Below are 23,298 nucleotides of genomic sequence, written 5' to 3'. Positions count from 1 at the left end.
CAAAACTACACTTAGTTACTTAAAACTATCCCACCCCAAAGACTAAAAAAAACTTTTGTTTAATATAGGTAGCTACTTATAATACTTACGTTCCCACTTTTCAAAAATATTTTCACAACATTGTTAATATTGTTATATTGTTATTAATATGAAATCATTATCTGATAAAATGTACAGCAATCAAATAATCATTTTAGCTTTCACAACTTCACTAATATGTATGCGATATGTTTATTGCGGTATATTTATCAATCTCTTTTTAGATAGATTTTGTGATTAACCGGCGAAGTATTTCACACTTGTTTACAATTCTGTTTAAACAATTTTTTATTGTGATTTTTTAATTAAACAACTAAAAAATAAAACGTTTATGTTTTTGCTTATGGGCAAATCTTAGTTCTATTCCAGGACGAGGAAAACCATTATCCTAATCAACATTCAAAATAAAGGAAGCCTCAAAATCGATAGTGATATAGGCTGCTTTATCTCAAAATTAAATAAGTAGTAAACATTTAATTTGTGACAACGCTTATTATAATTGTGCAAATTACAATTATTTGTGAGCTAAATATAAATATTTATATGATCTTGTAAAAAGTGTTTTTAAAAATTATACTTCACCTTACAATCACAGATCAAATTTTGTTTTTGGTTTGTATTTTCTTGTTATAAATATGTATATTTTTAGAACAAGTGTTCATTTTCATAACATCTATTATAAATTTGCGAGTTTCTGCTTTCGTTTGGTGTGAAAACCATTTTGCTGTAAGGTACCGTACTTGTTTGCAAATATTAACGATTTAATGTTTGATTTATTTGTAAAATCTAATAAAACCAAATAACAATAGTGTAATGCATTCTTCAGTTTCAGCCAAACACATATAAATTTTGAAGTAATATTTTTTTGAAACATCACCTAATTTACTTAGCTCTAATACAAAAAGTTTGCACTTAATTTGGAATGTCTTTTCTTGACGCATTTGCTGGCGTTAATACTGAGATTTTGCTCGCTACATTGCAAACATAAAATTATAAACAACACAACTTGATGGGTGACCTTCTCATTATTATTATCTCTGTGCTTTGCCATAATTATTAGAGTCACCCTGTGTAAAATACCTTTACAATTTATTTTCTCAAAACGACAGTAGGTAAGTTTTGTTGATTAATATTCTAAGAGGGATTGACGGAGAAGACAATAATAATAACGATTTATGAGACGAATAATAATTTTTGATAAAATTAAATTTAAGACACTAATTAAAAATTGTCATTAAAACAAGTCAATTGAAAGAGTTTTATCAGTTACAGTTTTACTAATAAGCGTCATTAAAAAGTAATTTTTAAAATGGGTCCACATTATTAATGATTTTTATTTTAAGTAGTGTGGTTATTTGAGTATCGAGACACGAAGTTAATAACGTTACAATGTGAGAAATTTGAAAATTTGCGTTACTTGAGATGTTTTAGATAATTTGTAATACAATAACATCTCTTTTGTATTCTATTTACATATATGTGGAGTGAGTAAGCATCGACGAAGTATTCAAGTGAATTATCGTCGTCCGGAGACCTTAATTATTTGGGGTTTTCTTGAGTGAGTGAATTAAAACATCATATATCGGATGCGTGTCGAGTTCTAGAATCGATTTTTAATTGTGATGTCTAAATTGTAGATCCATTAGGAAGTGAACGTTAAAACAGTGCTTCTATATTCAAAGAGCCGGCCGGATATGTATGGTTGTTTAATAATTGTTTATTGTTTAATTGTTATAGCGAAATTCATCAAGTGGTCTGGCAGTTTCCTTTTGCCCACCACCCTTTAAAGACGTCTGGGCTCAAGACAGTGGCAGTAAGAGGTCAGCTGTGTTGACAAACATTTTGTCATAATGCACACAGGTCGATAAGTTTAGTTTTATAAGTAAATAGTGATAATAGAAAATTCTAGTCATGGCTAATAATACTTGTGAAGGCATGGATGAAGTCGGACTACTCCGGTACGTCATAATCAACTTAGTCTTCTTCATCGGGGTTGCCGGCAACCTAGCTGCCCTGTGGATCCTTTACAAATCGGCCAAGACCAGAAATAAAAAGCATGTTTTATTGCTAAGGTGTCTAGCAGTCAACGACTTAGTGGCAGAAGTTGGTATGTTTTCCATTATAACTCTACAAAAATACAAGTTGATTCCCGTGTATTGGATTTGTGTTGGTTTTGTGTTACTCCGTGCTTTTGGAATCGGATCGGGATGTGTTGCTTTTGTGATGGCCCTCGAGCGATGGTTGGCCCTTACAAGACCTTTCTATTATCAACAGGTAGGTCACATTTTTACTTGATGCGCACCTAACGCTAGCGTTTTGTAAACACTTATTGAGGGACAAAACACTTAGCAATTAGCTCACCCAAATATTGTCCTTTTAAGTTACTTCTATGCAAATTATCCTTCCTATATGGTGTTTATGCATATAGCCCGTTTTTATTAGACTGGCCTCTTTAAAAATGACATTGTTTAGCATATTATACTGAACAAATTTTTTATTACCTCAATATGACAACTTTAAATTTTCTTTGTTTAGATTCCTTTATTCGGACTGTATTATAATATTATGTACTTAATTAATACATTATGCAACACATTTTACATACCAATTTAAAACAAGTTAAACTTCTCGTATTTCAACTACTATAAAATAATTCTCAAAAAAACAAACATATTTATCATAACTGTCATTTAAATAATGACATTTAAGTAGCTATTAACTAATTGCTGCACTCTTAGCGTGAAACATTCCAATTATGTGCATGTTACAAGTAGGCAAATAAAATAAACAAATAATAATATATTTATTTCATAGTAAAAACGGTATTTTTTTTTAAATTAAGAACTGTCAGAAAACGTAATACCATCATAATTAGCACATGGCGACAATATTAGCAAACAGTTGAATTGTTTCTCCGTTTTGATAGTTCACTGTTTTTTTTCATTAATTGAACTTTTTTCTCAAATAATAATGTCAGATTTGTAAATCATCTATATGGTTCTTGAAATTAAAAAGTGTCATGAGATAATTTGGTCTTTTGTTTTTAATAACACTAAGAAAATATTAAATTAGAAAAAATTCAAAAATTTTGAAAAACAAATCTTAAGACACCAATCAAAAACAGTAGTTTAAATTTTTGTATTGACATTTATTTTTAAGCAAACAGTATTATATTTTAGTTACTCCTAGAATGTTTCAAGAATTTGACGAAGTCTAACTTAAATTAAGTTGTCAGTAGTGCATTAACATATTTTTTGACAAAAATTTTAAATTTACCCAAGATTTATAATTCAACTTTTGTATATTTAAAAAAAAGAACATCTTTATGTAGTTTCTTATTGGAATATTTGAGAAACTCACTGTTTTCTTGAAAAATTTAAAAGCAACATGGGAGGAAACTTTTCTTTGGGACAGCCTGTATGTATGCAAATGTGTTTATATAAATGCTTGTGGATCAAATTAACTCTGGAATTTCGATGTATACTACTAATATTCCGTTTCGTTTATCTTGTATGTGCTGTTATTAATAATAACAAAAAAGCTTTGAACCTAAAACAACAACAATATGCCCTAAAAACAACAAAAAATCTTAGCCTTGAAACACCTGACCTGGCATAAAACTGACTGCCACTAGATATTAGAACACTTGAGAAAAATGGCAACTTGACATTTATGAATGTTATTTTTATGACTTGATGTGTGCATTGCAAATGTAATAGAAAAACTATTTCTTCTCTAGTACGAAATATTTATTTAAATAGATATGTTGATTTAAGATTAAAAAGGTTTGCGTGCTGTTTATACATTGGTATTTAATTGTTATTCATCATGATATATGAAGAATTTTAATGAAATAAATTAATAAGTACTGATTCACAACCTTTTGTGTTCTTAATTAGCTAAATTTTTTGTAATACCTCTATGTTATCGTAATAAGATATGTGTATATGTAAAAAATATGAGTATATATTGACCTACTAAAAATTATATTTTATACAGGGTGGAACGGAAACATTTACCTACCAATACGTTATTAGCATATTTTCTAGGTCAGATTAATCTGAAAAGTTTTCAGTGAGGCAGTCACAAATAGCGCTCCAAATTTTTTCTTCAAGTATTTGTCTATTCGATTATTAACAAATTTTAGTAGTTTAGTTTAGCATTTATTAGTTTATAAAAGCTTATAAATAATGTCACAATTTTGAGCTATTATTAAATTAAGTTAAATTAAGTTAAAAAATGAATGCCTTCGAATTGTTCAATGACTATTTAGAATTAACTAATGAGTGTCAAAGATAAATGATTTTTAAATGTACCTAAAAAGTACCTAAAATATGTTAGAATTTTTGTTGCAAATCACCACATAACCAACATTCCTGAATTTAATATTAGGAATATTAGGATAGACTACTTATGTTTACCATACCGGTAGTATTTCTTTTATTTCTGGTAAAGCGTATAATAAACAATAAGTTCAACGAAATAAATCAATTAAAGAGAACCGTAAAATAAACCGAGTAAATAAACTAATTTATTAGAAATAATTGGTTTAGGAGAGCGGAAGCTAGTCATATTAAAAACCTAGTGTGGGAGTTTTTTTATGCAGTTATAAATAACCAATGGCGATTGCATGAGGCTAAATATGCTAAATATTTATTTACCTCTTCAACTCTTATTTAAATAAATAAGAATTACTTGCATTTTATGTCTCACATAAACAGGTAATCTGTGGTTATAGTTTAGAATTTAGTTAATTCATGGTCCCGATGATGCTTGGTTGGCGAAACACGCGTCAACGTTATTTTTGATTAAAGGTTTTTTGTATGTAAATATATGTATTTATTATAGAAGTTTTAATTCACTAAAAATTGGTAGATATTGATTTTAGTCGTTTGGATTATTTTCCTCTCAGATTATTATGCTTTGATTTCATTTTAATTTTAGTAGCGTACATTATTGAGAAGGATTTTACTTCTAAGCTGTAATGAATGAGATACTTTGAGAGTTCGGAGGATTTTCCAACACATAATTGAAGGGGCAAGTGGAAGAAGGTGTTATGTTACAAAATAGTATATTATGAATAATGATACGAGTTTTGTAAGAAGCATTGTGTCGCACGCACGGGTTTTTAAAGAAGTAAGTGCGACAAAATGCCTTATAAACGAGATATTATACAGTATTTTTTTCTACTTTGTTAAACAAAAAATTAAAATTTCGGAATGTAGAGAATTTTGCGGCAGTTGACAACATTGCAGGATGGCCAGGTGGCTATGAAATAAATTAATTGGAAACGTCATTATTTTATTCGTAAAAATGGATTCCGAAAGTGTCGAAGACGTTTTGTAATGTTCGTACGCCTCTAGAAATACGGACCTTGGCGGCAAATACGATGAACAATTTACTCTCTGTCAGAACACGTCACGTAAAAGTCTCAAAAGAAGCAGTAAGTATCTTTTATTTTTTTTTTGTCCTAAAGGTCCTATGACCTAAAGGTATGCGTAAGCACCACTATAATCATAATGTTCATTCTGAATATTTTTGCGATTATTAATTAAACCAAACACAGCAAAAGTTTCGAATTTGATTAATTTGATTATTATACAGTGATTATTATTGCCACATGGCCTTTTCTAATACTCAGTAGGCCGTAGGAATAAAGTTAAGTAAATGCTTCTACTTGTAATAGTAAAAGATAGACGTAATTTAGATTTTATGAGAAAGAAAGACACAAAACTATAGTAAAAGTTTTTGCTACATTTTATTCATATTACCCAGTATCTGCTTTGATTTGAGAGATAGAGTCAAATGCTGATGCCACAAGTCGCATTATGTACTTAACTCCTTCATCCACATCAAACTGGACTTTTTTTAAAAATGTTACTTAACATCACCTTTTTCGACTTGCTCATTCAATTGAGTGTTTCACTATAATCACCTTTTTCACCAAATGTTACTTTGGATTTAATAAAATTGACATTAAATGTGGCAGCATTGATATCATTCGTATTGGATTGTATCCAAGGTAACGAATTCATAAATTCTGATTTTGTAGCGCGGTGTAGAGTTTAGTTTAAACCTAAATAACTCGAATATGACGATATGAAACAAGAGTACCTTTTTTATGAAAATGATTGGGCTTCCAATTTTTGGTATAAGAAATAGGGATTAATAAGTTAAAAAAAAACTTATGCTCCAAAAACTGGAAGGGCCCCATAATCATCGAATAAACTATAACACAAATATTTTTAGCAAATCATTTTTTATGTCGATTTTTAAAAAGCTGTAATTTTTCATTCAGTTTTTTGTATCACCCAAAAAATAAGTAATAAGTAAGTAAATACCAAAGTTTATTAAATCGTGTCGAAATTTGGCATGGTGGTACATTTTGATCTTTTTACTATGCTTTAGACACTTAAAACAACATTCACCGAATTAGCAGAGGTCAAACTTGGATCGTGACTAAATTTGTAGTATACTTTGACTTCTTTAGTATGCATGTGTGATTTGACGTTGTTGACTCCTACAATTACCTGTACAAAAGGTCAAAATAGGTCTGACAATTAAAAGCATGTTTGATCGTGACAAATTTGATATAGTCGTAGATCTAGCTCTTGACTTTTTCAATCAGCGTCTGTCGACTTTTAGGTGACTTAGATGTCAGGGGTCAAAGTTGCAGTTAAGACTTTTTGTTTTCAAAGCTATTAAAACACATTAGTAAAAAACAAAAATTGTCAAATTATATTACCTATTTTAGGTTGTTTACTAAACCGACAGCAAAATTTTTTTGAGTTTCTTTTAAGAATATATTATTTTTTTATGCTTTTCGAGAAAATGCTTTGTTTTGAAGATCCAAGGTGATACACATTTTTAGACAAAAAATTTTAAATTTTTGTATGCAGACCCATAGGGCTCTACGATTTTCTGTACTTAAATAGTGATTCTGGCTTAATAATTTTGTTTTCTTTTGTAGTTAAAAACTATGAACCATTCAGTGTTAATTAAAATTTAATTCTATACTACCGTTTGTTACATTCGATTTTTTTTTATTTTATTTTACTATTTTTCACTTTTTTTTCATATGTTTACTCACACCTTTTAACCTCCTCTCTAAACTAATGTGACCTGTTTTCTTTCATCTATTAAAAATCAAACTACAGTAAGTATTTCAATTAAATGTTAAGAAATTTTTTGTTCAATAATAAAATTAAACTAATATAATCTTTAATAAAAGCCTCTAAGAATAACTAAAATTTTCAATTTGGTTTGATTCCATTTTGAATTATACATGCAACAGAATTGCCAATTCTTCTAATCTTTATAAAAGCTTGTGAAAAAATGCAAAACAAAAAGACATAAATAAAAGGAATTCTAAAATTATGAAGAAAACCTTTGAAAAAAGAAAACTATAATATAGTTCAGCTTTGTTATGCCAGTCTAGATTTTTTTGTTAAACAAGGGCATTCAAAAAGTAATCGTATTAAAATTTTGTCATAATTCACAAGTACGAGTCTCCATCAAGCATGAAAACCTGAATCACTTTGAATCTCGTGATCTTATATTAATTTCTTCTTTTTTTATTTTAGCTAGTCACTTACCGAGTTTTAAAAATATTTGTATTTTCGTTATGGTCCGGAGGAGCCTTATTAACTTATCTTCCACTTCTTGGTTTCGGGTTATACTACAACGGTAAATGTTGCAGATACAGAGACGCAACGGAGCTTCGAGATCAAATATATGCTTACATGTTCTTGGTTTTTGGTAAGTTGATTTAAAGTATGTCTAGGTATAACCACAGTGTATATAATTTCATTGGGGCATTGTCATTATCTTTTCCTGTTTTAAATTAAATAAATTCATCTATATGTGACCATTAGTTCTGATTACAACTTAAATTCAATTTTTGTATAATCTTTCTATTAGATGTTCTGTAAAATTTACAATCTGAGCAAGGAGAAGATAATTTTTTAATTGACTTGTTCTTTTTACTTTGACAATGGAGGTCACAGAGTTTAGTTATTATTTTTTTCTGTTATTTGTAAAAAAAATATCGAATGTGTAGAAGACCACACCCCATGAGTAGATTTGATTGCTGTCTCTTGTGGGTAGTTTAAAGTTTATAATGTATTACTTTAAATATTCAATATTTTGTTTATTATTTATTGCTTATTGTTCAGTGATAAAGAATAATTTTAAATATTACACTTTTTGATAATAAACATGATATATTTGTGTTGCTTGTGCCTTGAACGTAAAGAGTAGACATAAAGTGGTTGATGTAATTTTGAATGAAGAATCTGTGTTATCGTTAGTCCCTGCTGACTTTAAGGCTAAAATAATTTTCGGTTTAGAAAAAAAAATCATAAAAAACGCTCGTTTATAGTTATAGTACTGAAACGAAGTAGAATATAAAATGTTTAATGTTACAGATTGTTTTCTTCAAACATTAAGAAAAGAAATCTGTTGAGGATTATTTTTTCCGGTGAAAATCATGAATCTAAGTTTCCACTTTTTTTTTCAATTAAGGTTTCAGTTTGTCAGTTGTGTTGAAGTATCCTAACGGAAACAATTATCTTAAAAAAAACTCCACTTTATTGGATGTTTTTTCATGATAACTTTAACATAAACATATAGTTTACAAACTTGTTATAGGTACTGCGTTATGCTTATGCATAGCATTTTGTAATTTGACTGTTATATGGGAGTTGTCAAAAATCCGTCCACACGGTCGTGTTTTAATGAGGAGAGTTAGCAGGTCTACAATGAACAGTCGTGTTATGGCTGCAAAATATCAAACTCCTGAAGAAATAGCTTTTGCAAAATTGATGGCAATTATTTGTATCATATTTGTAGTTTGCTGGGCTCCTCAAATGGTAAAACAGTTTTGTTTTAGTTTGTTGTAATTTATTATTTATGTTTTAGATCTCAATTCCATTAGCCCAGTTTTGGAAAGGTTCAACTTTTGATGGGATATTTGCAAAAATGGCAAATTTTCTCATGTGTACTTACTTTACTTTAGACCCGTACGTTTACGTTTTGCAACGTTACATCGAAAAAAAGAAAATAGCGTTGGGTTGTTGTTGGCCGCGTCGATCCACGGGTAGTATCACCACTTCTTCAATAACAGCAGGAACGCCCACTTCCGTACTTCTGAATCCTCCTTCCTTTACTAGTCCCTCCATTATGTAAATTTTAACCTTTTTACAAGTATTTATTGGTTTCTTCAAGATATTTCTTAATTATACCACTTATCTTCGTTGCTTAGTATCTATATACGAGTCTTTGTTAAGAAAATTACTTGACCCAAATCTAACTTGATGAATGACTTAGATAACACTACATTGCATGTTGATTCAAAATTTATCTACCAGTAGGGCAGATGCTATTAAGAATACACTTTATAAACTGAACACTTCAAGGAATATCGACTTGTTCTCTAGTTTGACCTTTATAAAAACCCTTCCTGCTGGAAGTTTTATAGAACATAATATTAGGAATATTGCAAACTGTAATACATATAAATAGTGATAAAAAAAATAGAAATTTTTAGCATGCTCTGATTTATGTATTAAAACTTTTAGCGTACTTAAAAAAGTCAAAAACTTAGAAAAAACCGAGGTAGTGATAAATGGCACACACTTTATTTTCACAAATTAAAAAAAAACTAATGGAGACTCGAAAAAAATATAAATTTGTTGTCACTTTTTTTTCTATTTTAGTGCAGTACTGAGATTTTCTTTAGTTCAATGCGTTTTACTTACACTGCATGTATAGTTTAATTAATTTACATAATTCGTGCGTTTTAAACGTTTACATATATTTGTTATCAAAATTAGCAAAAATGTACAAGTGTTGTTTTTTTTTATAGAAGAATACGTCACATCGCTTCGGGCCGTGTTGCAAAGTGAGCAAGACGAAAAAATCTGTATTTAGATAAAGATACTTATAATTATAAAATATAGTACGTATACGTATATAATATATACTTATTAACCAAAGACTCTTGTGCATGACTAATTTCTATGGATATTTATATGTTCATTGTCATCATGTCTATTATAATAAAACATTGCAATATTTTCATAGTGTTTGTGTAAAAATGTATTCTTATAATTGTTGTTTTGTTATTTTTATTTTGTTAGTCTATATATTTAAACTTTAGCTAATCTAACTTCTAATTTATACACCTAGCATTTGGGTGAAGATAATTAGAAGTTACATTGGCTTTATTATAGGTGGCCACCTTTGTATAGGTATAAAAACGTAATTGTTTGTAAATATATGGTAAACTGGTGCTAACAAATTGTTAGAAGACTAGTTGACTGTGTATGAAAAATTGTTTTTGGATACAAGAACACTGTATTGTATTTTTGTTATATTGAAATAACAGACTGATATTATTTTTGTGATATAAGTGTATATAAGGTTAGCTCTTATAAAGTATATTAACAGAATTTTTGGAATCTTATTTCACGTCCTTTACTTGTCCGTGTTTAAAGTGAGTTATGTATTAAAATAGGGGTGCTAATGTTGGTCAATAATAGCTGGCATATGAAATTGTGCGGTTCAATATGAAATTTGCTTGGTTATCCGGTGTTAGGCTTTCCTATTTTCGTGCAATTTGTTAAAGGTCTAAGGTATAACCGGGTATAAATAAGATACTGTTCTTTCGTGTTTCTTAGTTTGCATGCGTGTTCACTGATTTCGCTCTTTTCTTATCTAGGGGAAATCTAAAAATATTGGAACTTTCATGCTGCCCCATAAATTAACCGTCTCACTTTCATTACCTTACTATTGTTTGGTTTCAAATCTTTTATCAATATACTTAACATTTTGATAACAATATATATCAAGGTTACATTTTATCAGCTTATATGTAAAATTCTTTGCTTATACATCTTTGGGTAGCTGTAAAACGGTAGGTTTTATGGAAATTTGTGGCCACGGTCAACAAACTCTATTTAGATCGGGCACTGACTCACCCTCAGTGGTGGCCAACTAGATGATTGTAATAATACTAATTTCGATACTCACATACCTCTCATTTTTAAATTTAACATCACATCTGCTAACTTTCCATACGACTTTTCATCGATTGATCGGTTGCGTTTTCTAAGAAATATTAAAATTAATGGTTTATGAATATATGTTATAGCAGTCGCCGCCAAGGTACACCAAATGCCATCGATGATAAGAACACATATAAATCATACATAGCTTTAGTTTTCTTTCTCTGTAAACCAGTGGCGGCCCGTGGGTCCGCAAACCGGGGAAGCAATCATAATACGAGGAGAACTTTACTTATCCAAAAAAATAAAGATTCATAATGATTAGAAAAAATAAGTAGTATATAAAATGTTACTTCTGGACCAGGACATTTGGCGTCTTAAACAACAAAGCAGAATCTTACAAATTTAGCTGTTTGCTCAAAAGTAAACAACCGAAAAAGTCCTAAAACCCTTCAAAAAGCATTAATTTTTATTCACCCCAAAAGTATCCAAATATCTGTAGACCACCAAAAATTGGGAACACGAAAAAACCGTTAAAATCTCCCAAATTAATGCAAAATTACCTAAAGAACGCCCTAACAAACTAACAAAATACCTTGTTTTTACACACCCCAAAATGGCTTTTTACTTCTGGACCAGGGCATGTGGCGTCTTAAAAAACAAGACAGATTCCTGTTCTCCCAAAAGTAAACAACCGAAAAAGGCCAAAACCCTTCAAAAAACATTAATTTTTATTCACCCCAAAAGTACCCAAATATCTGTAGACCACCAAAAATTGGGCACACCAAAAAACAGGGTCAAATCTTATAAATTTAGTGTTTTCCCAAAAGTAAACATCCGAAAAAGATCTAAAAAACTTACAAAATGCCTTCTTTTCAAGCAACCCAAAATGGCTTTTTACTTCTGGACCAGGGCATTTGGCGTCTTCAAGAAACTAGGCAGAACCTTAAAAATTTAGCTGTTTTCCCAAAGGTAAACATCCAAAAAGACCCTGCAAAAAAGAGGTATAGATACAAAATGAATATACTTAAATTCGAGTTTAAAATTAAAAATTGACACGAAATAAACAAACCAACCGAAATTATGTTTTTTTTTATAAATCAAAGGAATTCGACGATTTTTTTGATTTGCGAAAAAGTCTATAATATTTTCGTAAAAAGTTGCTTCTTGTGCAAGACCTTTTGTAAAATCTTTGTTAATTGAAATAAGTGACAAATTTCGTAGGCGGCTCTGTATCATGGAACATAAGTTTTTATATAGATTTAAGTGTGGAAAACGAACGCTCTACTGAGGCAGAGGCTACAGAAATCGTAACGCTTACGCAAAGAAATTTATACAATTCTGGCATACAACACATTAAATCGTTATCGTGAATAAAATTTATCATTTCCATCAACGTTTGCGCACTACCTAAAATTTCGTTATCTGAACATATTACCAATATTTCATTTTTTAACTGGACACTATCAAAAATTGGATATTATTTCATTAAGTCATCTAACAAATATTGGGGAAAACATTTTGAATATGTGCTGAATTTTTCCTTATTAAGAAGCTCGTAAAATTGTAATGTACCTAAGTCGACAAATCTAATTTCGATTTGTCCTATGCAGGTTTCCAAAATTTCAATAAAAATCTGTTTGTAATGTAGTTTTTTGTCGTGTTCATATGTCACTTTCCTTCTTTTTGATAAGTGGTTACTCTGGTTTGTTTTCTCAACTAAATTGCTATATATGCTGCTAAGTCGTTGAACTAAAGCAATTAGTCGCTTCTTAGCATAAGCAATATCGGTGGTTTTACGTTGCACAATTGTGAACACCACGTCTATCTGTTCAAAAATTAATTTAATTTGCCACGAAAAAAATGGAGTGTTCAAAATTTCTTTGTCTATTCTTTTTCTAAAATTGCTGTGATTGACTCTAATATGTTATTTTGGATTGTTTTTGAAGTGCCGGAAAATACTGATTTGTTGTCAAGAAATAATTTCAAATTAGGATCATATTTACTTAAAAAAGAAATTAGTTCCTTATGGTTTGCTTTATGTAATAAAGATTCGCTTTCGTCGTGTCCTCTGAGAGCTAGATTTTGAAAAGCCAAAAACATTATACAATCAATTAATCTTTTAATTATATCCCGATTCTGCTTGACTTCCGCATTGTAAGACTCTATTTGTTCATTTCTCGCATTATCTATTGCTATTTCTACATTCAATTTGCCAAGTAATCGAAATTTACATGTGGATGAAATATGCTCTTTGGATTTTCGATGCCTATCAAGAGAACGGGATAAATTTTTTGTCATTATATTCTGATTTACACCAAACTGAATTTTCTGTTTTTTGATTTAAAAGCAAACAGGGCCAACAGTACAGTTTATTGCGTTCAGTGCTCCCTGTTAGCCACTCACAATTATTATACCAGGACACATTAAATGTCCATTTGGACCTACCTGCTACTGTTTTTAAATTTGGAAGAGCAGGACGTGGTGTTCCTAAATCTTTTATAAACAATTTATCTTCATAATTTAAAGCACTAAAAGAATTTTGAAGAAAATAATCTACTAGGTCGTGACAATTTTGAATTTCTACCTTATCCAATTTAGAATATCCCTATACCTTAACAACGATCATCCACAATTAATTTTTAAAAATTCAACCGCGCCACCTAATTACTCTGACACGACATTAATTAACCGTTCAATTGATAAATCATTTGAATCCAATAATGCAATTTTTTAAAATTTGTAGGTACATTTTTGTTTGGGGAGGCAATGCCTGCTCTGCCTCCCCTGAGGAGCCGCCACTGTGGTAAACCTTTTTTTTGTACTTATTCTCAATACGCCACTGGTTTTATTGCAAAATTAAAATTTTTAACCACAGCGTACTTACATACTCATATCTTTCCTTCTGTATAGTTATTTATGTACCAAGGACATAATGGCGATGTTTACATTCGAAGGTAATAATTTGATAGTAGTAGATTGCCCGAGATTTATAAACGTCGAGTTATGCCAGAGGTTCATATAACGTTTTATTTTTCACTTTAATATTAATTATTACTGACAAAAAGCGTATTTACTAAGTATTTATAAAATTATAAAAACGAAGTCTATATTATGTTATCTCCATCCACGTGCCAATGGATCAGCCTAGAAGCTTCCATAAGAAAACGTAAACATTACGCACTTCTCAATCATAAAAAACCTTGCAACCCTTGCAGTAATTCTTATTATAAATTTACGCATTTTAGTCTGAGTTAAGTTTTAGTCTGACTTTGAATTAATTAATTAGATTATCTGATCTGATCTTAGTCCTGTCTCTCGAGCCATTCGTAATATTGTAAATTTATTGAAATAAATGTAAAAGTGAAGTGATAATAATTTTAAGTAAAATCAAATAATATTTAAAAACTGGTGAAAGTGTTTGTGATGGAAGAAGAAATTCCGAAAGTAATTTTTGAAAGAGCATTAAAAGCTGATGGCTTAAAAAATGACGACCACTCTTCGTAGAGTTTTGACGGAATTCGTGAAAGAACTCCTCTCAATTACTTTACACAGGGTGACACTTTACAAACTTTACACAGGGTCGCTAAAAATTATGGATACGGCAAAATATTTTCAGAACGGTTTAGCGGAGCACACTGAAATTTGGGAAACAGTTTACCTATTTTTTGGTCAAAGTTCAGGCGGCAAAGAGATAACGATCGATAAAGACAACATTTCCAACTTTCCAATGCTAAAAAAAACTACATTTTTCAAAATTTAATTATTTCGATTTTTTTTTAATAAAGTATGCATGTGTTACATCACAGAACTCAAAAAAGCTCTTTTTAAAAATACTAAATTTGACCCTTCTTGACATTAAAAAAAAAATCAAGTTAGCCTTATATCCCCAAAACAAATTGCGATAGAAGTTTGATAAATATATGAGGCGATGGAATTTGAATACTTTTAAGCGTATACCAAATTTCAATAAGTTTTGATGAATAGTTTTTATAATATTTAACTGTATCCATACTTTTTAGCGATACTGTATTTTATTACGTTTGATAAAGGTTGTTCTAGTGATGGGGGTTTTTGGAGAATTAAGAAGAGATGAGCTTATAAAGTTAATGGTAGATAACGTAGATGATAGAGGAGCAGTTGTTAAAAATTGAAGACACGAAAACTGGCGGTCCAAAAAGTTTTACTATTGTAGAAGAAAATGAAATAAATGCCCTGCAGTTGTACAAGAAATATGCAGCATGCGTCCGAAAGGACTAAAGAAGCGGCGCTTTTTCTTGTGTTCTCAAAAGGGAAAATGTACGGCCCAACCAGTTAGTAAAAACAATTTCGGTGGCCTACCTTCAAAAGTCGCAAATTTTCTGGGTTATGCTAATGCTAAAGGACATTGTTTGCGCCGTACATCAGCAACCCTTTTAGTGAATGCTGGTGCCAGTCTGTTGATATTGAAGAGACATGGAAAATGGAAAAGTGACAGTTGCATCAGGAAATGTTGAAGACAGTATGGCGTCTAAGAATAAGATATCTCGAATGATTGCTGGAGGTGACAAATCTGAAGGTGAATTCTCTAAATAAAGTGTGCTCATTTAATGAAAACGTAAACTTAAGAAATTTAGCACATGAATGTGATGTTAAATTTATTAGTGAAACATTTTCTAATTGTGTTTTTAATTGTGTTGGGCAATACGCGTAAAGTATTATTTTTTACCTTTACGCGTAAAGAATAATATGTAAACAACGTAAACTATGTTTATCCCAAGTCAACTACTGCGTTTTTTGAGTACATTTTAAAACAACTGTTATAGTAACACAAAAGACGAAAAACCAAATTTTTTTAAAGCAAAAAGCTTTTGGTGACCAATCGCCTTATTTTTCTTATTTTTTTTTGGTGATTGGTTTTAAGTACATATTATTGGACCATTTGCACTAGAACGCTTTTCCAAAAAGTGCCACGTTAGTGTCTTGTTTTTTTAAAGGCTGTTCCAAAATTTTGGGTTACCTATACTTGCTGTAAGAAAGGCCCCCTTAATAAGTAATAATATTAATCGATTCCGTCTGCTAGAATACTTATTTACGAATGCCGCATGGTCGCGTGTAAATTAATTATTTCAGGTTTATCTAAGGTCACAGAGTTCAAGAAAATAAATATACTCAAGTGATATAAGTTAGTTGTGCGTCAAAGATTATTCTCAATTTAATTTTATTAAAAATGAATTTTTTGGCGAGGTAGCCTCTATGGAAGTTATGTTATGGAAGAAGCTTAGGAGATAATTTAAAGAAAGAATGATCTTCCTTTGGAAAAATATGAGATATAACGTTAGAGAAATGATTTTGCTACTAGTATAAAACCTACTATAAGGTGGTATTCAAAATTAGGGTAAGAGGGGATGCAGTTAATGACGCAATAGATCGCGTGTATAGAAACGTTTCAGGCGCCGTAAGGCCGGCTTCCTTATCAGTTTAAGATCCATCCACAAGACGCTAATTCTATGCTATACACACGTGTTTAACTTAATGTAAAATTTACAGAGTTTGCGCACAAATGGTTAGAAAGAAAGCTCTGCACCATAACGCATTTTGACTAGGGCTGTGATTATAACACCTCGTTGAAGTTTTTTAGTTCATGATGAACGCGTTATATGTGACAGTGTCCATTCCGCTACTACTTGTGTTAGCTGGCTTCAACCACGCTCACGGACTTACAACATTTGGAAAATCAAATAACCAAGGCACGCAACAGCCGCAAAGACCAGCTGGTACGGATTTCTCCAAATATTTTAAAAATATTGATGAAGTTTTGCACGAATATGCGATTCTTGGATCGGTATTACTTCATCAACTCTCATCATGTCTATTCCTTATCTGCTCCTCACATTTTTTGTCTTTCACATCATTTTTATTTCTTCTGGTATTATTCTATTTTTTTTAGTCTTCTCAAAATAACCAAAAATAACAATATGCCTCTGTTTCAGCGACACCAAAACATTGTACAACTCAGGCCAACTGTTCAATAATTAAAGGAACTACATGTATAAAAGATCGTTGTCTTTGTGGAAACAACGAAAATCCTATTAATGGAAAATGTACCGCTTTGAAAGCAGGTAAGTATTAGAAACTGTTTATTTTGGGTGCAAAAACAGCGTTAGTGTCAGTTTAGTGTCATTGTGTTTGTGACATCCAAAATCATACAACAATAAGCACTCTTGTAGTTGGTGCCACCACAACTTTGGTTTTAATGCAAAACTGCAGAACCTGAATTAGGTACTCCAAAAATATATGGAACTGCAATATAACAAGTGTCAGGATTTGTTGTTTGGAGTTTTACGAGAAAAATCGATATGTAACCTAGTTTTAAACCTCGCCGTTGAGTTCTAGAAGTTGTGTCGGTAAAAAACGTAAGAAAATTTAAAACTTCTTTGAAAAGTCCTATCACATCTCACAATGACATGAAAATTTGTTTGGAAACAACTCATTCTTAGTTGCTTTAGTTGTGCTGATCGATGATTTCAGTTAGATTTAGTTTCAGTAGACAATTTTTGATTTATTTTTAATTTCTCTTTATAGGATGTGTTAATAACAATAAATAAATAAAGACAAAGAACATTTAAAAGATTTTGAAACAAAGAATAAGATAATAGCGAAATCCATAGCAACATCATTTTGCAACAGATTTGGTCAACGTTTGGTGTCTTTGGTGCTTTTCTGTTGACGAGCCAAAACCTCTTATGTTTCGAATAATGGCAAATCTGCCCTACTTTTGCATGTCTTGTTTGTGCGTGATCTTACTATACGTTAAATATTCGTAATCGTTTCCTGATAGTTATCGACACGTTCTTATAATAATGATCAGTTTGAAATGGGATAGGTTTGAATATTCACTATTACCGTTCTATCGCTACGAGGACATTATTAAATACCTTGTTAGGTATCCTTGAGTATCTTTAAAACTACTTTCGATGAAACTTGTTTCTGTTGTTTCATTTGGACTCGTACTTTTTTTCCGAATTCCAAATCGTATTGTGAAAACCGAAGAGTTGAGTGTTTCGCTTCACTCATCAAATTATTATCTAATATAAGTAAAGCACATAGAATGTATACATTTTAATTTCTATATAATATGGCGACTTGAACAATATTGCCTCAGAATCGTGTTGTAACTATTTAAACATTTTTTTTTTTCTTACACTGATGAGTGCGATGTCTACCACCACTATACTACACGCGGGGATACATTGAACAAGTTAAGTTTCGGTCAATTTTTGAAAAAGTTGCAGTTATATATTAGACTTCATTTCAACACCAGACGTGAATAGTATAAAGAAACCATCATTGTCATTACTTGCATGCATGACAATTAATTATTAAGCGACATCATCTTCCACTTTTTTTTAGTCAACTTTAGTAAATGATCAAAAATCTACAGTTTTTATTTTTATATCTACCTAAATATGCATATAAAAATTAAAACAAAAATAAAAATTAATTAAAAATTGGGTGATAAAATGACGTAATTGCCGAAAAATTAAAACACATTCTTTGGTCAGGCTTTAAATTATGCTCTTGGTACATAATAGTATATTTTACTCAGCCGGGAGTAGAAATCAACTTTTCTTATGTCAAAATTGTGACAGAAGTTAAAATTTTCTCCCGAGGGAGGGAAATGAACTTAACGACGGGAGCAAATATTTGCTCCCGTTACTAAGTCATTTCCATTCATTGATAGCCTCATTGTCAACAAAAATTTTTACTGTTACCATGGTATAACTGCTAATTTTAAAATTTTATTAAAGAAATACAGCCAATTTCTTGGATTTTTTAATCAAGTCGTGCAAAAAATAGTGTATACACCACTGGAGAGAAATGCTATTATTCCTTTGATGCTTTATAGCCCTCTGGCTATAAATAGCAGCTTAGGAATAATGGAGCTACTTCTAACTTGTAAGTATATTTTTAAGGATAAAAGTTACCTCAAACTTGTTAAAAAAATTCCATTTATTAATATATTAAATTTAATGAATTTAGATTATTTTGCAAAGCAAATAAAGCTTTGTATGTATAACAAGCATAATTATAAGATTGTAGCCCTCTGCTGTGCATGGAAATTTAAACATTATTTTATGTCCTTAATACATAACTAATTACTAAAAATTGAGAAAACATCACTTGCTGCTTATTTAAATTTTAGTAATCGTTCTGTATTAAAAACTTTTGAGCAACGAAAAAAAAGTTTTCTAGTTATTTTTATATGTTTCTGCGTCATAAAGCAATTGTTAATCGAATAAACAGGGAAATAATAAAAATACTACTTTTTTTGTTCCTGCTTTGGAATACAAAGAGCAGGCAATTTATTTTTAAACAAAGGCGTCACACGATATAGAACTAAAACTTCCTTGGACACGAAACGCGGGGTTTCAGCCACAAAGCTTATAGTTACAGTAGAATTTTTTAGTTGATAAGCGATTAATTTTAATAAGAATAAAGCGACTAATTAATATTCATATGCTTTGTTTGTGGTATGAATTATACATAAATGGCGTACAATGAACTTGCCACACCAAAAATAATTATTAATGATTTAAAAATTTTTCAGGGGCAAATCATTTATGTAGCTCTGATGGAGATTGTGTCGACGACGCTCACTGCTCAAATCCTCCTGCAAACAAGAGTAAATCCGTCTTTGGTCCTAACGACAAAATTTGTGTGTGTGATGAAGGACATGTGGAAACAGAAAGAGGAACTTGTGGAGGTAAATAATCATGATTGTTTCCTTAAACATATTTAAGAAGTTGAGTATGTCCTTCACCATGTGGTGAAATATTTATAAATGTTTCACAATTCAGAAATATCACGTTGCTGGTCAGATATCGATTGTATTATCTTCAAATTCCAAGTTTCTACTTTGTTGGAAAATTTCTACGATAACCACAAAAAGTAGTACCCACCATTTATTAATCGCTAAAAAATAAATATAGCGCAGATTTAATCAATCTAGGACATTGCTTTGAATTGCTTTTGTAATTACTAGAACTCATTAAAAACACAAGTTATTTTTTTCAACAACCCAAATATAAGGTGTGTGACCTTTAGGTTTTAAATAATATTCTAGAACAAAAATTACGTACGTTGGCAAAAAATTATTGGAAAAGCGTAAGTTGACTGTTGTTCTATACCGTAATTTGTTAATAGCGTGCAAGAAGTAGGGATTTACTGGTCATGTTTCCGACGCGTTAACATTTGCAAATAAATTCTTGTGACCGACTTATTTTTTATCGTTCATCATTTACCAAAAATTTTATACAACTAAAATATTTTTTCACTGCACGAGGTGTATTTTCTTAGTATCATGTAATTCCTACGATTTAATTGAACCTGAAATACAAATTCAAATTAATGTTAATCGCAATAACATTCCTCCCGGTGTAGATCAATATTTCAACAAACTTATAAAAGAGTGCTTATTTCTCCATTATTGTGATACTAACAAGTCGATAATTATAAAATTTTACAGATTTTGAAAAAAAACTTGTATTTGTTCTTAGATATTTAACATATGCAATTAACAGAAAAAGAAACAGTTTAATTAGTTTTCCAGTTCAATACTCACAACTTTACGCGGAATATTTTAAGAAAAAATAAATAGAATTTTTGTGGTATTTTGAAAAAGAAAAAAAATAGTGCTTTGTTAAAATTTATCTGGTGGTACAGAAACATACGTCGCAAGCAACTGGAATAATAGAGAACACGAAGAGGAAGTAAATCATTAAATATGCTTTTAGTCTTAGGACATGATGAAGAAATAAGAAGAAACATTTTTTTAAATTTTAATTTAACTAAAAAGTAGTTTGTTATAACAATTTTTTTGTTGGAAGAGACAAGTAGCGTATACAGGCTGTTCCGGCTATACCCCGCATTAGAAGTATTGGAAGTTTTAACAATGGTATGTATATAAAATTTTGTTGATAGCTATAATCAGTGAGGTCCTGTTCAATAAAAATATTTTCAAGATTGCGGCACTTTCGGATACACCGGAAGTGAGTATCAGTTTCATCATTTTAAATAGAAAATTATATTTTATATTGTGTTTTCGGATTACTCAAGTAAATTTGAGAGTTTTCATCAGCCTTCCTTATACCTAAGTTTAACCGTTTTTGAAATATTTAATTTTTTTTGTTTTTGGATTTGCATTTTCCTATTCAAAAATCAAGTTATAGATATTTAAAGATTCCTAAACGTAACTTTAAATTTTGGGGGTTTTTATTTTTGCGATTATGAGTACACCAAAAAAAAATTCTTTTATATACTCAAATACGACTTCAAAATAATAAACAATAGTAGAGTTATCGATTTTTACAGAAGAAGGTAGAAATCCAAAAAATTTCAAAAAAGTGTAAATATTTTGAAAATGATGTTAGAATTAGGTCTAGAGAAACTTGATAACAACTACATATATCAAAATTACTTGAGTAATTCAAAACGTAACTTTCTATTTGATACCCACTTTCGGTGTATCCGGAAATGCCACCATCTTGAAAATATTTTCATTGAGCAGTACCTAATCGATTATGGCCATAAAATTTGAAATAAATATCATTGTTGGAATTCCCAATACTTCCAATGTGTGATTTAGCAGGAACAGTCTGTATAAAGGTTGATTTTTTAAAATGAGCCACCCTACATTATTCATTCATAATATAAACAAAAATTAAATTAAAATAAACAAAAAATCCGAGACAGGTCCATTTTTATTTACAGGGTGACACCTTTTAGTGTAGTTTTTAAAGTTGTATCACAAATAATCCTTTCAAAATTGTAAATGGCACCACCCCCTTTACGATATCTTAAATGAAAGATTCTTTGACTAGGAATTCGGCTGTATATTTTGTTTGAATTTCGAGTGGTTTTATTTACGTTACGTAGAACAAGATATAGCAGAACAAATTACTATAAAAGTGCAAGGATGAAAAAATTAGAAAATTGACATGTTTCGAGATTTTTTAATTTTTGTTTATTTCCTGAGATATCCAGGGTGGCTTGTTTTAAAAAAAATAACCCTGTATTGCATTTTTTAAAGCAACTTCGTTATGTACAAAAATGTTCCAGCAGAAATATTTTATTTGAAAAGAAAGAGTTTTTACGAAATCACAATTTTAAATTATTGTTTTTGACAAAACATGGGTCCATCGATCATGGACGGAGTCAAATAGATTAGAGGAAAGTTGTAAATATATTTTTAATTGAATGTTTGTTATGAATAAATAAAGAAAAGTAATTTTATTTTGTAATTATTGGGGAGAGATTTGGGGCAATAGTTTCTGGTTTACATTGAATTTAGGAATTCATAATCAAAATTTAATGGCTAGCAATAAGTCACCTGTTTAAAACTTAGTCTTGTTGTAGGAGAGTCTAACTTCTTCGTGTTGCCTGGACTAATAATGATCGCAACGAGCCTCTCAAGGATACTGTACTGAACATCAGGATACACCATATGAATTGAATTTTCACCTTATAGATACTTCTTACTTTAAATTAAAACCTTGTTGTATTGCATGTTAATTAACTAATAATTTACACAACTTTTGCAATAATTGTGTTTGAGATATGGTAAATTCTTTTAACAAATGTGTAATGTGTCAAAGTTTATTTTTCGCTATTAATGTTAAAGTATGTACTTGCACTATTAGTGAGTTAATAAATGTTACATGTGTAGTCGTTTTATCTATTAGTTGTTCATTATAAAACTGAATTTATTAATGGTGGTATAAAAAATAGCAACATTGGTGCATTATGAAAGTACAGTTGTAGAATATTGTTATTTATAATGTGCTATTTTAACACAATCACTTTTTATAAACGTCATTACACATGTAGAAGACTAAACGGAATTAGGGCACATAATTATGTATTTTATAATTCACTAAAACAGACAAAATATATTTATTGTAACTTTATATATCTTACATTATATTCCATAATTTATAAATAAAATATAATAAAACATAAACTATCCCCTTATTGTGCAGCAAAATATCGCAATACAATCAACATGTTCATCGCTATACATATAATAATAATAATACATTTATTTATTAATAATTATTTAAATAAATAGTTTTTTTTTGATAAAGTGGATGCCCAATTTCGATTAGTAACACAGTGTGATCATTTGATTTATAATTAGAGCAGGTAAACATTGATTTCTGTTATACATTTAATAACACTAAATTTTATAAATAATCATACTTCGAATGATGTT

The 23,298-nt window shown here is 30.1% G+C and overlaps 2 protein-coding genes across 2 annotated transcripts; both read left to right on the top strand.

Moving 5' to 3' along the window:
• Nucleotides 1-1,750: 1,750 nt before the first annotated feature.
• LOC123006054 (prostaglandin E2 receptor EP2 subtype) lies at nt 1,751-10,481 on the top strand. The gene is made up of 5 exons (XM_044400203.1): nt 1,751-1,899; nt 1,949-2,313; nt 7,623-7,797; nt 8,689-8,909; nt 8,959-10,481. Exons 1-5 carry the CDS (start codon nt 1,890-1,892, stop codon nt 9,223-9,225), a joined length of 1,038 nt encoding a protein of 345 aa, XP_044256138.1. The 5' UTR covers nt 1,751-1,889; the 3' UTR covers nt 9,226-10,481.
• A 6,041-nt stretch (nt 10,482-16,522) lies between these two features.
• On the top strand, nt 16,523-22,760 carry LOC123006189. The gene is made up of 4 exons (XM_044400473.1): nt 16,523-16,801; nt 17,018-17,146; nt 19,636-19,791; nt 22,443-22,760. The coding sequence occupies exons 1-4, from the start codon at nt 16,669-16,671 to the stop codon at nt 22,511-22,513; spliced, it is 489 nt and encodes a 162-aa protein (XP_044256408.1). The 5' UTR covers nt 16,523-16,668; the 3' UTR covers nt 22,514-22,760.
• Nucleotides 22,761-23,298: the final 538 nt, after the last annotated feature.

Source organism: Tribolium madens, unplaced genomic scaffold (genome assembly GCF_015345945.1).
Source record: "Tribolium madens isolate multiple individuals breed KSU strain unplaced genomic scaffold, Tmad_KSU_1.1 Scaffold_2;HRSCAF=44;Tcas5.2_LGX, whole genome shotgun sequence".
NCBI classification, from domain to species: Eukaryota; Metazoa; Arthropoda; class Insecta; order Coleoptera; family Tenebrionidae; genus Tribolium; species Tribolium madens.
This window is presented reverse-complemented; position numbering and strand designations above follow the sequence as displayed.